Source organism: Limanda limanda, chromosome 22 (genome assembly GCF_963576545.1).
Source record: "Limanda limanda chromosome 22, fLimLim1.1, whole genome shotgun sequence".
NCBI classification, from domain to species: domain Eukaryota; kingdom Metazoa; phylum Chordata; class Actinopteri; order Pleuronectiformes; family Pleuronectidae; genus Limanda; species Limanda limanda.
In genome coordinates this window covers 13501247-13518620 of record NC_083657.1, presented here as the reverse complement: position 1 = coordinate 13518620, position 17374 = coordinate 13501247, and the positions used below count along the sequence as shown (strand labels likewise).

Genomic DNA, 17374 nt, shown 5'->3' with positions numbered 1-17374 from the left:
CTAATCCACTGGGGAGCAGATTGAGAGAGAGGTCCTTAGTTTGTCGAAAGAGAAAAAACGTGTTTGGATTCAAATTATTTGAATTCAAAAACCCGCTTTTGCTTCTATTGTTTATTTTACCTCTCTGTATTGATGTGAAATTATTTTGTAGTCCTTTTGTCTCAGTTTAGTTTCAACTCTTTTTAGTTATTTTAAATTGCATTTACATCTCAAACCCATTTAAAACTAGAAGACTGACATTTTGCTTAATTCTCCATTTATTTCAATTAATTTTACCATCCTGCTTACAAAATATAGTTTAACTGCACCTGGGAAAAAAGACAATCTTTTATATATATATGTATATTATCCATGCTGCTGTACAGCATGAGTCAACCGATAAGCATATTATCTTATCTTATCAATGCTGTACATTATACATGTGTTAATTTTCATTTAATGCTCTATCAAAGCATTATGTCTTTTTTATAAACATGAAATACTAAGATAACAGAAATAACGTTTTTGTTTAACTCGTCTAGGTTGAAAACAGACTTTTAAACTTTAAATCAAACTTTACATTTTTACACTTTACACTTTCTTTCTGCAAATCGTCTAAAATCCTATTTTGTGAATTGTTGTTTTTGCTTCGTGGAAGAGACGAGCGCTGCACAAATGCTGCAAAAGCCTGGCACCTAGTGGATCAAAGTGGTACTACTAAGGGCATGCATCTATGCATTTGCCCTATGTTGTGTTTTATGCACTTATTTACTTTCCTGAGGATAAGAAATGAAATAAAAAGATTATTAATATCATAAATATATTAACCTTATAGTAAATAGAAATGAATAAGAAAATCTAAGTAGTCTAAAGTATTTTCTCTTGTTTACTGTTATTATTATTTGATAAACAAATTACGATTTGGTCAAAATGACCTATCATCAGAAAAATCACGAAACCCGAAATACGTAGATTATGTATATACATTGAGATAATGTACGCTATGAAAAAATTATCAAAATTATTTACATTGGACCACTGTTTATTGATGAATCATGAAGCATACATCTGTGTTTAATGTGAGGTTTGGTTTTCCTTTCTTTGGGAGAAAAATAATGAGTCATCTCAAGGGAATAAACATATTTATTTACAAAGGCCATTTATTTACAGGAGCCATCTTTCATTCTGACTGTCAAACAATATTCCTGTTTCTATAAACTTCATGTAGGATTTCTTTGGTGTAATATAAATATAATTAAAAAAAATTTAAAAAGCTCACAAAAAACATTAATTAAATATCTTAACAACTGCAAAAACCTATGTACACTCAACTCAAATATTTGCACACATTTTCAGTTAGATTATATATTACAAGATGAAATGGCAGGTGTCACTATCTGACAAGCAAAGGCATTGTAGTCTGCACATCAGCATCACTGCCTGCCTTTCCCTTTAGTCCTGACAGAGCCTGACTCTTAAGTCAAGGTGCAGCCTGAAGGAACTGTGTTGTGGTGGTGGTGGTGCTCATAAGGCCTCGTCCTCTGAGCCGACTGATGATGGCGAGTGTGCCGAGAATCATCTCTGCAGGTGGAACTGCCTGTAAAGTCATGCCTGTCTCTTCTCCTCTCACAGTCCCTGCTCCTACTGTAGTCCCAGTTTCCCTGGGACCTTCTGTTACTATCTGACCTGGGAGGAGAGTTTCTCTTGGGAGGCGGCACATCGCCATGATCGCCTCCTTTTCTTTTCAGTCCCGACAGAGCCTGACCCTCGGTCCGGCTGCTGCCTGAAGGACCCGTGTTGTGGTTGTGGCGGTGATCAGCAGGCCCGTTTCTCTGATGAGACTGATGTCCAGTGTGTCAAGGATCATGTCTGCTGTCTGACGAGGAAAGAGAGTTTTTCTTGTGAGACGGCACATCATCATGCTCTATCTTCCTCTTTCTTGACCCCTCAGTTCCTCTCGTCTGGGTGCTGGTGGTGCAGGGATGTAGGTCGGTGCGGTGGGGCTGCCCAGTTTTTCTCCCCTCAGCAAGAGATGGAGGATTCTGCTGGACGGGGTTGGTAGCTGTGCACCGAGGCGGCTTCAGTGGCCCACACACAGCTGTGCCACTGCCAGGAGTCAGGATTTTCTTCTGACAGATTTCCATCATTTGAAAACAGCACCTGACACTGCAAGAAAATGAATACTCTCATTAGATCATCCGTGTATCTATATCAGTGACAAATGTACGAGTGGAATATTGAGAAAAAGATAAAAAAAAAATACATTTAAAAACATTAAACCAGATCACATTGTTGACTTACTAGTGGCTTTTATGCTCCATTCTGGCGATGTGGCGCAGGCTGATGAACTTGTGCTCCAGCACCTGACGGGGTGTGATCCTTCTGTCGGGATCAAGCTGAAGTATCGCCTTCAGCATGTCCACAAACATGTGGGCAGTGTTGGGGAGTAACGGAATACATGTAACGGCGTTACGTATTTAGAATACAAATTATGAGTAACTGTATTCCGTTACAGTTACAAAATAAATAGATGGTATTCAGAATACAGTTACATTGTTGAAATCAGTGGATTACATGACGGTACTTCTTGAGTTTATTCACGCTCTCGTAAATCCACCGGCGGCAAAGCCCCCAGGAAGCAGCTGGAGACCAGGGCTGCCGTATAGCGCCCCGGCCCCCGGCGGCGTGAAGAAGCCTCACCGCGACCGGCTCGGGACCGTTACAGGCCCGGGACCTTGGCTCTGAGAGAGTTCCATCGCTACCAGAAATCTACGGAGCTGCTGATCCGCAAGCTGCCCTTCCAGCACCTGGTGAGAGAAGACCGACCTGCGCTGTCACGGCTCTGCAGGAGGCCAGCGAGGCACGCCGGGTTCACACCGGACGCTGAAGCGCCGGGCAGCTCTAATAATATCCCAGAAGTATTAAATCATATAGTCACTTGTTGCTCCAACATTAACTGCAACAGCGTCCCAATTTAATGTCATCTATCTTCAAGAACTTCTCCGCTGTTTGCTCCGTTCAATGTCGGGTGTCGAGGGTAAATTACGTATTCTCCGCCCCCCCCCCCCCCCCTCTCTTTTTATCTTTATGACTGCTTGTGTGTCTGTAGTGGATGGGCAGAGGGGGGCATTTAATAATGTGATCGGTAAAATTGGTAAAATTAGAACTCCAGGACAACAGAAGGGGAATACAAACTATGGGATGCATACTTTATCATTTATATCATATAATATGTCATCAATATCGTTTAAAATCATTTTTCAGTGTGTTTCCTGGAGCGATACGCTCGCGTCAAGCGCAAAAAAAAATAGACTCGACGCCGAAACGATCGCTGCACGGCGCGAGGCAGCCTTGGCGCAGGGGGGGGGGGGTCCTTCAGCGTCCGGTGGGACCGGCACAGAGGTGGAGTGGATGGGAGCCGGACATCCAGCTGGCCCGCCGCATCGGCGGAGAGAGAGTTTAAACTGCTGCTGCTCCACTGACTATAACAACGCCGCAATCATACACTTAAAAAATGCAATACAAACCGGAAGTATTCCAAGTATTCAGAATACGTTACTCAGATTAGTTAATGTAATGGAATACGTTACAGATTACATTTTTGAGCATGTATTCTGTATTCTGTAACGGAATACGTTTTGAAAGTATCCTTCCCAACACTGCATGTGGGCGTCGGCCATCTCTGCAACTTCATCTGCAGAGTTGTGACTGCTGAAGCGTCGGATCTAGAACACAAACATGTTCTCGGTTAGCTCCAGTGGTGAATACCAAAAACCTCTCTAGGACATTCCGAGTGTTTTTCTTTTTATCTTAAATGAACAAGCTCATGTGGAGTGATATTAAAGAAAACATACCAGCAAGAGGTCGTTCAGGGAGGTGAACTTCCACCACCTGTTCTCCATTGGCTGCTTCCCCATCTCTTTGTGGTACTCCTCTGGTGTCTGTTCATAAAGTGGTGTGGTTAGCAGAGTGCATAAGATATGTTACAGCAAGGCAGAAACGAGATGGAGAGAGAGATATTTGAATATAACAAGCGGTTTCAGATCAGCACCTTGAGTTTCCAGACGGAGGAGGTGGAGTCGACGTTTCTTGTGAAGAATTGTGGAGTTTTACCTCCATGGTTGAGCATGGTGTCAGGTAGCTGACCCTGAGTCTCTGTGATGTGTTTGATCTGAAAATACAACACAACTTAAAATTCCACCACAGTCCAGGTGAAGTACTGCTTATTTATCTTAATATTATGCACATGTCATGCCCTAGAAGGGGTTAGGGTTGGATTCTGCTCTGAATTGTACTCCCCTGAGACTGTCATATTAAGATATTAATAAAACTGAAGAGACAGTGCATTTTGAAGAAGTATCTGTACCATTTCATATTCACCCAATCCAGGGTAGAGCTGGGTCCCGAGGTACAGCGCAGCAGCAATGCAGCCTAGTGACCACATGTCTATGGCCTCTGTGAAGGGATGCCCCAGCATGATCTCTGGGGATCTGACAGAGGAGCAACAACCACAATCACATAAACCATGCAAAATATGTGGGTTGTTTTGAAGGACACCTTAATAATTCTTCCTGCTACAGGAGTGAAACGCCTCACAAAGACATACGTGTGAATGGATAAAGACTGGATGTTTTCATTCTCAGTTTAAATGTTTTTTTCAGTTAATAACACGCCACTAAGATTTGTCATGGTTCCAGATGCTCACCGGTATGGACGGGTCTGAATGTAGGAACCCAACTTGGCAGCTGACACCTCACACGCCAGTCCGAAGTCGATCACTTTGACCCTGAAGGGCTCCCGTAGCTGGTCGACCAACATGATGTTGTCCAACTTGAGGTCTGCGTGGACAATCCCTGCAGCCTTCAGGTGGTTGAGCGCATGGGCAATCTGAAAAGTTAATTTCATAATGATGTCAACAATGTTCCACCTGCATATATTTCCATACTGTTTGTCAGTGCACAGAGTAAAACAGGTGGACACACACCTGCTGGACTATTGGTCTGATCTCTTTCAGCTGGAGAGGTCTGAAACGTCGTTCTCTCATGAAATCAAAGAGACTTTTGTCCAGGTGCTCAAACTCCAGGCAAATGTGTCCTTTGTCAACAAAGTACTGGTACCACTGGACAAGGTAGAACGTGCCCAACGATCTCAATTTCTTCAGAGCAGCCACCTAGATACATGGAAGGCGAACGAAACATTGTATATCAGCTCAATGTAAACTTAAACAAGGAAGTGTGTGTACATATGGATTGCACACCGTATAATTCAAACTGGGATAAGCAAAAAGATTTGTCTCTTACCTCTTTATTTGCCGCCTTTACATAACAGCCCTTCAGTTTAATCATTTTGATGGCCACAGTCGTCTTGTCGTCCAGTCTCTTGCACTTAACAACTTTTCCACATGTGCCCTGTCCAAGAAAAGACTGCACCTGGTAGCAAGAGGAGCTGGAGGTCAACAGGCTTCCTGGAACCAACTGGTAGTCCTGGGCAGTTAGCGTGGCAGCCATGTTGCCTCAATTAATGACGTTAAAATGAAGAAAAATGCAAAAAGCGTGCTGTAGGTTTGAGAGCGAAAGGTGAAATCCAGGGAAAAATATATAATTTGTAGCGTTTTCTAATTCTGTCAAACGTTGAACACTATTGATATTGTTATAAAAGTTATGATTTATCCTGAGTATGTTGGTCTATCTGTAATAACGGGATTACACAGACAACTCAACCGCTCTCCTCCAAGTCAAAAATCATAATGCAGGTGAGAGGTTCAAATGTTGCCTTTGAAGTTCTCTCAAGCCTGGTAACCATGGCAGCTATTCTTGTTATGATTTTTCCAAAGTTATGTTTTATCCTGCGTATGTTGGTTTATTTGTAATAATAGGATTACACAAATAACTAAACTGATTTCCTCCAGAAACAACAAAAAATGATTTCCTCCAAATTATTAATTATTATAATAAATGGATGATGCAGATACAAGGTTCGATTGTCATCTTTTGAAATTCTGCCAAGGCTCGTCACCGTGGCCCCTCCCCCTCCCTCCTCCCCACCCTCTCTCTCTCTCTCGCACTGCATGCTGGGAGTTTGGTAGTGTTGCGCATAGGTGTTGCGCGCGTGAGAGTTTGTGTTTTCCCGCAAACTTCTTTACTGTATTTCTAACTTTGTTTTTGTATGATTGTGTAGTTGTTGTGTTGTTAGTGTGTCTGTGGCTGTTGTTGGTTGCCGCTGTCCCTGTCTGTGAGACACGGAGTGAGGCGGGAACCGCAGCAGGACAGGCCGGTGCAGCAGGTGTTGTTGGCGGGTCGAGAGCAGGTGAAACACGGGGACATCTCCTCCAACTCCCGGAGGAACGAAGCGGTGCTCGAGTCCCTGAGAGCGACCTGGTGATCCGGGATCAGCTCGTCCGGGTGTGGACATGTGGGTCACCAGCGGATCCCCTGTCCCCACAGGAGCCACAGCGGGCCGGGGGGAGGGAGGCTGTTCCTCCGGGGCTCGGCGAGGCTCCGCGCCTGCTGTGGGTGCTGCCGGGGGCCGGAGGTCGGGTCTGCGGGGCTAAGAGGCTCGTTGGCCGGTGTCATTGCTGCCGGTGGCTCTGTTGTAAAGTTCGCCGGGGATGACGGGTCTAAAGATGGGTCCACTGGTGGTTGCAGCCCGGATCTGTCGTTGTTAGCGGCCTGGTGCCCGGTGGCCCTGTGGTCGGTCCTGCTGAACAGGGGCCTTCTGGTTGTCATGGTGATGACAGGACTCTGACTGTGAAAGTGTGTCAAGTGTTTCTCAAACCTTTATTCTCTGGAGGAGTTTAACATTTAGATGAAACCTTTGGTAAAACAGTTCATGTGAAATATTTTAAATTCGGTTTTATCAATATGTATTCACCCAAAAAAGGCTCTGAGCGGGAAAGAGTTCTACACATTTTTAAAGAAACATTAAGTGGTTATTGACTAAGAAGAATGTATTGTTTTGGGTGGAGACTGGAACTGCTGAACAGATTTTAGATTTAGATAGGAAGAGGTTGGAGACACACTTTCAGTCATCTCTGTTTTTATCTGGTGGAAGGTTCACTGCTCCTTCAGTTTTAAACTGTGTGTGTGTGTGTTTGTGTCAAGTAGTTTTCTTTTGTAAAATATTATCTGATTGAAGTGTTATGTATTATATTTTGCTGTTGCGATTATGAAATTACCTAAATAAAAGTTATCTTAAAAGTCAAAAGTTGCTCTGTCTCTGTCTCAATAAACTTTATTTAAAACATTTTATATTATTATTATAGAAGTTATGTTTTCACCTGTGTATGTTGGTTTATTTATAATGACTGGTTTAAAAAAAAACTTGGCAAAGGGATGGTGCAGATGCAGAAAATGTTGTGGATTCTGGCTAATTGTTTTCCCTCATATTTCTACTATAATAACTAACCCATCATGTATAGGACTGTGGCGGAGTTAGGCGCTCTCTGACTGCAGTTCCAGTTATTTCTTGATTTATTGCTCACACAAAGTAACAAAGGACTTACAAGAATTAAGAGCACCCCCAACTGGGAGACAAAACTGACAAAGAGAGAAAGTGAAGCACTGTACTGATGCAAACACAAGTTGTTCATTCACATAAATGAGGCCTCTGCACATACAGTAGCTTACTCTCATTGTATGGTGTAAGTATCCAGTCACTCTCTACTTGTTTCCCTCCTTCAGGATACCTGTGCAGAGCTGCACTCTTTAACTAACGTAACTATATCAGGGAATTTGTATTTGCTGGGTTCTAAAGGCATTTTCTTGAATTTCCAGAGACAACACTTAGGACAAAAGTTATGCTTGAAATTACACTTAAAACTAGGATTGTTTTCTCAAAATATTTATATTGGACCACTGTTTATTGATGAATCATGACGCATAAATCTGAGTTAAATGTGCAGTTTGGTTTTCCTTTCATTGGGAAAAAAATAATGAATTCATTATTCATCTCAAGGGATTAAACAGATTTATTTACAAGTGCCATTTATTTACAAGAGCCATCTTTCATTCTGACTGTCAAACATTATTCTTGTTTCTATAAACTTCATGTAGGATTTCTTTGGTGTAATATAAATATAATTAAATTTAAAAAAAGATCACAAAATATTAATAAAATATTTTAACAACTGCAAGAATCTATGTAAACTCAACTCAAATATTTGCACACATTTTCAGTTAGATTATATATTACAAGATGAAATGGCAGGTGTGGTGGTGCTCATAAGGCCTCGTCCTCTGAGCCGACTGATGATGGCGAGTGTGCCGAGAATCATCTCTGCAGGTGGAACTGCCTGTAAAGTCATGCCTGTCTCTTCTCCTCTCACAGTCCCTGCTCCTGCTGTAGTCCCAGTTTCCCTGGGACCTTCTGTTACTATCTGACCTGGGAGGAGAGTTTCTCTTGGGAGGCGGCACATCGCCATGATCTCCTCCTTTTCTTTTCAGTCCCGACAGAGCCTGACCCTCGGTCCGGCTGCTGCCTGAAGGACCTGTGTTGTGGTTGTGGCAGTGATGAGCAGGCCCGTTCCTCTGATGAGACTGATGATGGCAAGTGTGCCAAGGATCATGTCTGCTGTTTGACGAGGGAAGAGAGTTTTTCTTGTGAGGCGGCTCCAATGACGCTGTCATTGTTGCATGTGACAATAAACTTTGATTTGATTTGATTTGATGCGATGCTCAATCTTCCTCTTTCTTGACCCCTCAGTTCCTCTGGTCTGGGTGGTGGTGGTGCAGGGATGTAGGTCGGTGTGGTGGATCTGGTCAGTTTTTCTCCCCTCAGCAAGATGTAGGATTCTGCTGGACGGGGTTGGTAGCTGTGCACCGGGGTGGCTTCAGTGGCCCACACACAGCTGTGCCACTGCCAGAGGTCGGGATTTTCTTCTGACAGATTTCCATCATTTGAAAACAGCACCTGACACTGCAAGAAAATGAATACTCTCATTAGATCATCCGTGTATCTGTATCAGTAACAAATGTACGAGTGGAATATATATAGCAAAAGATGAATTATACATCTAAAAACATTAAACCAGATCACATTGTTGACTTACTAGTGGCTTTTATGCTCCATTCTGGCGATGTGGCGCAGGCTGATGAACTTGTGCTCCAGCACCTGACGGGGTGTGATCCTTCTGTCGGGATCAAGCTGAAGTATCGCCTTCAGCATGTCCACAAACATGTGGGCGTCGGCCATCTCTGCAACTTCATCTGCAGAGTTGTGACTGCTGAAGCGTCGGATCTAAAACACAAACATGTTCTCAGTTAGCTACATGGAAGGCGAATGAAACATTGTATATCAGCTCAATGTAAACTTAAACAAGGAAGTGTGTGTACATATGGATTGCACACAGTATAATTCAAACTGGGATAAGCGAAAAGATTTGTCTCTTACCTCTTTATTTGCCGCCTTTACATAACAGGCCTTCAGTTTAATCATTTTGATATTTTGATGAAATCATACAAGGATTTAGAGCAACCCCCATCTGGGAGACAACACTGATAAAGAGAGAAAGTGAAGCACTGTACTGATGCAAACACAAGTTGTTCATTCACATAAATGAGGCCTCTGCACATACAGTAGCTTACTCTCATTGTATGGTGTAAGTATCCAGTCACTCTCTACTTGTTTCCCTCCTTCAGGATACCTGTGCAGAGGTGCACTCTAACTAACGTAACTATATCAGGTAATTTGTATTTGCAGGCAGGGTTCCCACGGTACCTGGAAACCATGGAATTTATTTTTTCATTTTCCAGGTTTGGAAAAGTCATGGAAACTGAGCAAAAGTGAACACTTACATGGAAATTGAAACAGTTGTCCTGGAGAGAATACAGAGTCGAAGCATATCCTGAACCGTAGGAAAAAAGTCCTATTCTTTGTCCTGCGATCTTCGACAGTGGGGCTCTGTAACACAAGGCAACAAACTCACTGTCACACTGATTCAATCAGACAGACATATTTTCGTAGCGCCATCCAGCTGGTGATGTACCCAGGAACCTCCAGATCTCCAGTCTCTAAAAAAGTAAGCGATGGTCGTCACTAACATGTAGCCAACAGCGAACGCTAAACATGTGCCTAAAGATGAGAAGTTTTTTTTTTTTAAAGTATCGGTTCAGGCACCGGTATCGGGGGAAAAAAAAAACGATACCCAATATTTAGAAACGTCTTGCCAGACTCAAAAACAGCTTCCTCCCCCAGACCGTAGGGCTTTGGAACCAGCAACACTGACCCACTGAACAGTTACCATGTACATATATTCATATATTTTAATTTAATATTCCCCACTCCTTCACCCTGTAAACTGCTGCTTCAATGTTATATGTTATATATATATATAGATGTTGCCTGCCAGGTCACAAGATCACAGGTCACACTTACTACGTATGTACTACACATATATTCATATTGTTGCGGGTGGAAATCAAAGGCAGGAGTTGCGTTCTCAAGTTCAAATTAAGCAGGTTTATTCAGAGGTCACAGGTCAGGAAACAAAAAAATGGTCATGCATGGTCCTCTAATCCTACGCAGTAAGCTGCACAGGAAAATGGCGCTTAGTCAAAGTACGCACATAGCTTATATATCGATATACTGGGCGTGACAGAGGTTCTTGGATTGGTCGAGACTAGACGGAAGCTGCTGCATATACGCTGGGCAGTGCCTCGTTGGTCGGAGCACAAGGCAGTCCTGCCCTCCTGGCGTTGGGTCCTCCTCCTGGCGTCCCGTGTTGATGATTCTGTAGGTGCGCGCCATTGCTATTGTTACCAGAGGTCATAGTGTTCTGGCCTCAAAGCATTCTGAAGCGACGCGTAAGCGCTAATCCCTAGCGCGCCGGCGCTTGGCTGGTCACACCGTCACCCTTAACGCCGCGGCGGTCATCCTGCGATTCCTCTCCGTGATCACACATACAGCTGATATTTGTCATTAACTGCAACAGCGTCCCAGCATTTGTCCTTTTTAATGTTGTCTTTATACAACATGTGCGGAGGATCATACAGCTCAGTGTACTTTCCCACTTCAATTATTAATTTAATGTCATCCATCTTCAAGAACTTCTCCGCTGTTTGCGCCGTTCAATGTCCGGTGTCGAGGGTAAATTACGTATTCTCCACTCAAGCCTATGGGGAGAGTACGTAGACACCCCCCCCCCCCCCCCCCCCTCTCTCTTTTTATCTTTATGACTGCTTGTGTGGCTGTAGTGGGGGCAGAGGGGGACATTTAATAATGTGATCGGTAAAATTGGTAAAATTAAAACTCCAGGACAACAGAAGGGGAATACAAACTATGGGATGCATATTTGATCATTTATATCATATAAAATATGTCATCAATATCGTTTAAAATTATTTTTCAGTGTGTTTCCTGGAGCGATACGCTCGCGTCAAGCGCAAAAAATAGACTCAACGCCGAAACGATCGCTGCACGGCGCGAGGCTGCCTTGGCGCAGCGCGGGGCTTCAGCCTCCGGTGGGACCGGCACAGAGGACTAACATGGGAGTGGATGGGAGTCAGCTGTTATTTAAGGCTTGGTGCTGCGCTTACGCGACGCTTCAGCGCCCGGTGTAAACCCGGCGTTAGACTGATGATCTCACAGGAGAGAGGACGTCTCAGAATTATTACAATGAAGTGATTCATGAAACACTGTGAGAAAAGGCATGAAAACCTTTCCCTGTTTGATAAGGAGCATGTAACATCTGAAGTTGAGATGACGTACTGTGTGTGTGTGTTTGTGTGTGTGAGGGAGGTCTGCTCATTATCTGCCTCACCTCCCTCAGATGTTGGTCCTCTGCCTTGTGTGTGTGTGTGTGTAGTGACTGTGCTCCAGAGTGTAGTTAATGCAATCAAAGGACATGGTATGTGTATCTGACCACACGTTAAAGTGTGTGTATGTCAATTATATCTTTTAATTTAATATTCCCCACTCCTTCACCCTGTAAACTGCTGCTTCATTGTACTATGTTATATGTTATATAAATAGATGTTGCCTGCCAGGTCAAAAAAATATCACTGCTCCGATGACGCTGTTATTTGTGTCGTGAAATTCAAACAAATAACATGTAATTTGACATGTAAGTTAAAACAATCACAGTTTATCTATACGAAATTGACCTAAAATCACAAGTCACAGCTCAGTTATACAAAAAAAGTCAATACGTAGACGTCACGAAGTAGTAATAACAACATGATTTATTACAAAAAGAATACATGGATGTGGACAACTTAAATTAATATCAATAATTTTGATATGTGAGTTAAAACAATCACAGTTTATCGATACGAACTTTGTTTCTCGATTTCGAACTTTTGTCACAATTTGACTTAAATAAATAAATACATCACTTAAGTCCAATAAAATATAATATATTCATAGATACACGGTATCATGAATGATAATATATATAAATAAGTTTGGTTTTAGTGACAGTTATAGAATTAAAGGATCACAGTGGAATAGACAAGGAGGAGGAGTCTGTGAGAGGCAGCCTATAAGTAGAGGAGCCCTCAGGCTCCTCACTCACTCTTTCTCTGAACGTTGTAGTGGAAGGACCTCACAGCTCTGATAGAAACAATTTGCTTTTCAGGTGCCTAACCTAGTAAGACCTGAAGAAGACCCAAGAGTGTCTTATGACACCTTCGCGTGTTTTCAGTTTTTGATTTTATTTTCAGTTTCTTTGAGTTATTGTGTTTTTGATTTAATTTCATGCTAACAATAATGGTTCCAAGTTGCATTCTGCGCTTTCTCAAGTATTCTCCTCTCCTCACAACACCTGAGGGTTGTCCTGTCGTGCCGGGCAGCGCCATCAGTTGTGATACCGAGGCACGTGTCCCAGCTTCGTCCCAATGAACTCAAATACAAGTCCACGGAGCTGAACATGTCTTCTGCAGTCGTAGTAGTAGGGAGCTCTCTTGTGTAGAGAAATTGTTCCTGCAAGTCCCCGTCCCACACATGTTTCACGTACACGAGGTGAATTAATTGCAGAACAAACAGTGGATGGTGACAAACACAGATAACTGTAAAGTTAATTTAAAGCTTTATTTGTTATTTTAGATAAATGTATATGTAACCTACAATGATAATAATGCTCATGTCTGACAGATGGAATAGTTTGGATATGCTTTTTGAAACATTCAGGCCAAGTAATGATGGAAAGTGTTTCTTTATTTAAATTCGACACTGAAACAACATATTGATACAGTTCAGCTCAAGGCTCCAACAAACACTATATAACTATTATCTATAACTCCTGTAGGCTAATGATGATTTGACTAACTTTGAGGTACAAATTGAATGAGTATCAGTTGCACTGATCCAAGGAGCAAGATGCCGATCATAATGTTTCGCTGTGAATATTTTCGTAGTGCCATCCAGCTGGTGATGTACCAAGGAACCTCTATGGCTGCTGAGATGAAACAGCTGATGAAAGGGTCATCGTTGAGCTGGGCCATGCTGAAGCACAGGCCAAAGAATCCGGTCATCATGGTGAACCTACAGCAGAAATCTGAATATAAATAACCTTAAAAACATACATGTGTGCGTACACACTCATACACAAGCACAAACACACTTATTTATATCCTGGTAAGAGACAAGCATTCCATTCATAAGCCTTCAAAGTAGGGTAACCACAAATATGAGCTTCCTTAAACTGTGTGCAACTTACCTCCAGAGGGGGATGTAGATCAGACATTTTTTTTTTTTTTTTAAAGTATCGGTTCAGGCACCGGTATCGGGAAAAAACCAAACGATACCCAATATTTCGAAACGTCGCGCCAGGGCTTCCAGACTCAATCTAAATTGACCTATTACTTACCTGAATAAGCAACGGACCCTCCCTCGGACGAGTGGAGAGAAATAAGCATAATAGATGCTTTGTTACTGTTCGTGTAGCTGTATTTTCAGCCTTCTATAGTAAATGTCCACCTAACTGTAATTTCAGTGTGTTATAACTGTAGTATTATCAGTTTAGGAGCACCACCGGAGGTTTTGTCCGTCTAATGGAACATGGCCTATAGGTTCCTGTACAGGTCGGGGTGGGTGATGGGCCACATGTCTGGCGATGATGTCATCATGGTGTTGTCGATAGTGTAACAGTTCTGATCCTCCAGGAACTCTCTGGGAATCTTCTGCCTGGGGTTAGGGTTAGGGTCATAACCCAGACAGGCGGCAAGATGGACGGTGGCTTTGATCCCGTAGTCAGACAGAACCAGAGACATGACCCAGGTGATGATGTAGAACGGAATGGTTACTTTCCGACCACCAAGGTTGAACGGGACGATGATGCGGCCTTTCCGTGGTCTACCACATGTTTCTGTGAGATATTCAAAAGCATTCCATGCACCATCTTCTGGATACTTGAGAGTACTGACCATGATGTTGGGAATCTCTTCTTCTCCCTTCATTGAGTTCCAGCCAGGTGGCAGATTCTTGGGCTTGTGTTCTTCATAACATTTACAGACACGTCCTGAACGACAGATAAACTTTCTGTGATGAGGCTGCATGAGTCCAGGGTTCTAAAGGAATTTTCTTGAATTTCCAGAGACAACACTTTGGACAAAAGTTATGCTTGAAATTACACTTAAAGCTAAGATTATTTTATCAAAATTAGTTACATTGGACCACTGTTTATTGATGAATCATAAATCTGTGATAAATGGGCAGTTTGGTTTCCCTTTCATTGGAAAAAAAATAATGAATCCATTACTCATCTCAAGGGAATAAACATATTTATTTACAAGAGCCATCTTTCATTCTAAATGTCAAACATTATTCTTGTTTCTATAAACTTCATGAAGGATTTCTTTGGTGTAATATAAATATCATTAAAAAGCTCACAAAAAAACCATAAATTAAATATTTTAACAACTGCAAGAACCTATGTACACTCAACTCAAATATTTGCACACATTTTCAGTTAGATTATATATTACAAGATCAAATGGCAGGTGTCACTATCTGACAAGCAAAGGCATTGTAGTCTGCACATCAGCATCACTGCCTGCCTTTCCCTTTAGTCCTGACCGAGCCTGACTCTTAAGTCAAGGTGCAGCCTGAAGGAACTGTGTTGTGGTGGTGGTGGTGCTGATAAGGCCTCGTCCTCTGAGCTGACTGATGATGGAGAGTGTGCCGGGAATCATCTCTGCAGGTGGAACTGCCTGTAAAGTCATGCCTGTCTCTTCTCCTCTCACAGTCCCTGCTCCTACTGTAGTCCCAGTTTCCCTGGGACCTTCTGTTACTATCTGACCTGGGAGGAGAGTTTCTCTTGGGAGGCGGCACATCGCCATGATCACCTCCTTTTCTTTTCAGTCCCGACAGAGCCTGACCCTCGGTCCGGGTGCTGCCTGAAGGACCCGTGTTGTGGTTGTGGCGGTGATGAGCAGGCCCGTTCCTCTGATGAGACTGATGATGTCCAGTGTGCAAAGGATCATGTCTGCTGTTTGAGTTTTTCTTGTGAGGCGGCACATCATCATGCTCAATGTTCCTCTTTCTTGACCCGTCAGTTCCTCTGGTCTGGGTGGTGGTGGTGCAGGGATGTAGGTCGGTGCGGTGGGGCTGCTCAGTTTTTCTCCCTCAGCAAGAGATGTAGGATTCTGCTGGACGGGGTTGGTAGCTGTGCACCGGGGCGGCTTCAGTGGCCCACACACTGCTGTGCTACTGCCAGAAGTCGGGATTTTCTTCTGACAGATTTGCATCATTTGAAAACAGGACCTGACACTGCAAGAAAATTAAACCTTTCATTATGTAACCCTTGGTTACACTAGAATAAGTGTTAGTCTGGACCAGGATAGGATATTCTAGGTACGTAGGAGCCCTGGAGTTGAGAATCAATAATGAGAAATACAAAAACACAATTTCTTTAAATGAACTTATATTTAAACACAACAGCAATTCAACTTGGTTTGACAATAGAACACATCATAAATTTCCCCCAAAATAATAAACAGAAATAAATAAAAGAAAAGTGTGCACATAAAAGTCAATTCAAAGTCTGTCAGTCAAGTCTTAATTGTCAGTCTGTAGAATGTTGTTGGGTCCAATCCGTCTTTTTACAGGGTCTGTCCTACCACACTGTGGAGTGAAGAATAAGAAAGTCCAATTCCTTCAGAAAGATCGTAGGGTAGCTCGCCACCAGTTAACTGGAATCTTCGGGAAAATCAATCCTGATGTCCTCGCTGGCACCGGAGAATTATTTTCTTCAGAATCCAAAAACCTGACCTATAAACAGGTCACACATGTATATTGATTGTATCAATACAACTTAAATTCTCAAAGATCAAACTCAATGCTAAATTAAATTATAATACTATAAGGTTCAAGTATTAATAGGAAAACAGAATCACATTGACTTAAGACATTCATTCATACACATATTATCAGTCCTATGTAAGACATAAGGACTACATGCTAATACTGAAGCTCAATGAGTAGAAACTCCACAGCTATTAGACAAGAGTAAATTAACATGAAGCAGGGCTTCAAATCTGCACTAATAACCTCTATACTAAACATTGCTAGCAAAGTAGCTTTTAATATTCACATACATACAATACACATTGATCATTAACAGTTCTGAGGTAACAGCATTGTGGTTAGCTCACAACTATATCCCAGATCCTACATGCTAACGCTATTAGCGAAAGTGAATGGGGTTTAACATGTTAGCCGTTAGCTTAGCGGCTAGCGGACTTTTTTTACTCCGTGATTTACTATATTTCTCAACTAAATCTGCAGCTACAGATGTTGTACTACTCACCATTGATTCGTAAGAGTCCCTGCATCTTTCAACAGGTCAGCAGGATTACTTCACTCATCTATATAGCTTATGATCTGACCAAAACCGAGAGCATGCGTCTAGCTTGAGTGATCTAAAATGGCGGACCGGATGTAGACAGGTGATGATGCTTGACACAGAGTATGTGAGTTAGATCAGGGGTCGCGAAATGCATTCCAAAAAAAAATACAATTATTATTTTTTTTTATAAAATTAATTTTTTGTATAATATACTAGGGTGACCAGATTTGAGTTTGTAAAAAAGAGGACACTTCGTCGCGGGGGTGTGTGTGTGTGTGTGGGGGGGGTGTTGGCGTGGGGAGGTGTAGTGTATAGCATGCCGCACCATGACCATGTGAATGCATACAAATGTCACAAATGAAATGACACAAATGACTATATGAACATCTATTTATTGAACTTTAACAAAATTGCAAAGTGCAAATGTAAAACAAATCTTTTTTGTGGCATTTAAATGTGTCAATAATGATAACAAATAAAACATTCTAAATAATAAATTCTTTATATGGCCACATATTAAAATAAGAAAATTAAGAAACTTTTCAGTCCTCCTCATATATTAAAGCAATAATGATAACAAATTTTTTTTGTGTCATTGCTGCCGGTGGCTCTGTT

General features: G+C 42.2%; 1 protein-coding gene across 1 annotated transcript; it reads right to left on the bottom strand.

Annotated features, from left to right (window-relative positions):
- Positions 1-1454: 1454 nt before the first annotated feature.
- Positions 1455-5486, bottom strand: LOC133028816 (homeodomain-interacting protein kinase 1-like). The gene is made up of 9 exons (XM_061095851.1): positions 5280-5486; positions 4964-5149; positions 4685-4866; positions 4346-4469; positions 4031-4150; positions 3834-3920; positions 2281-2387; positions 1893-2145; positions 1455-1811 (listed from the first exon to the last, which is right to left on the bottom strand). Exons 1-9 carry the CDS (start codon positions 5484-5486, stop codon positions 1455-1457), a joined length of 1623 nt encoding a protein of 540 aa, XP_060951834.1.
- Between the last annotated feature and the right edge of the window lie 11888 nt (positions 5487-17374).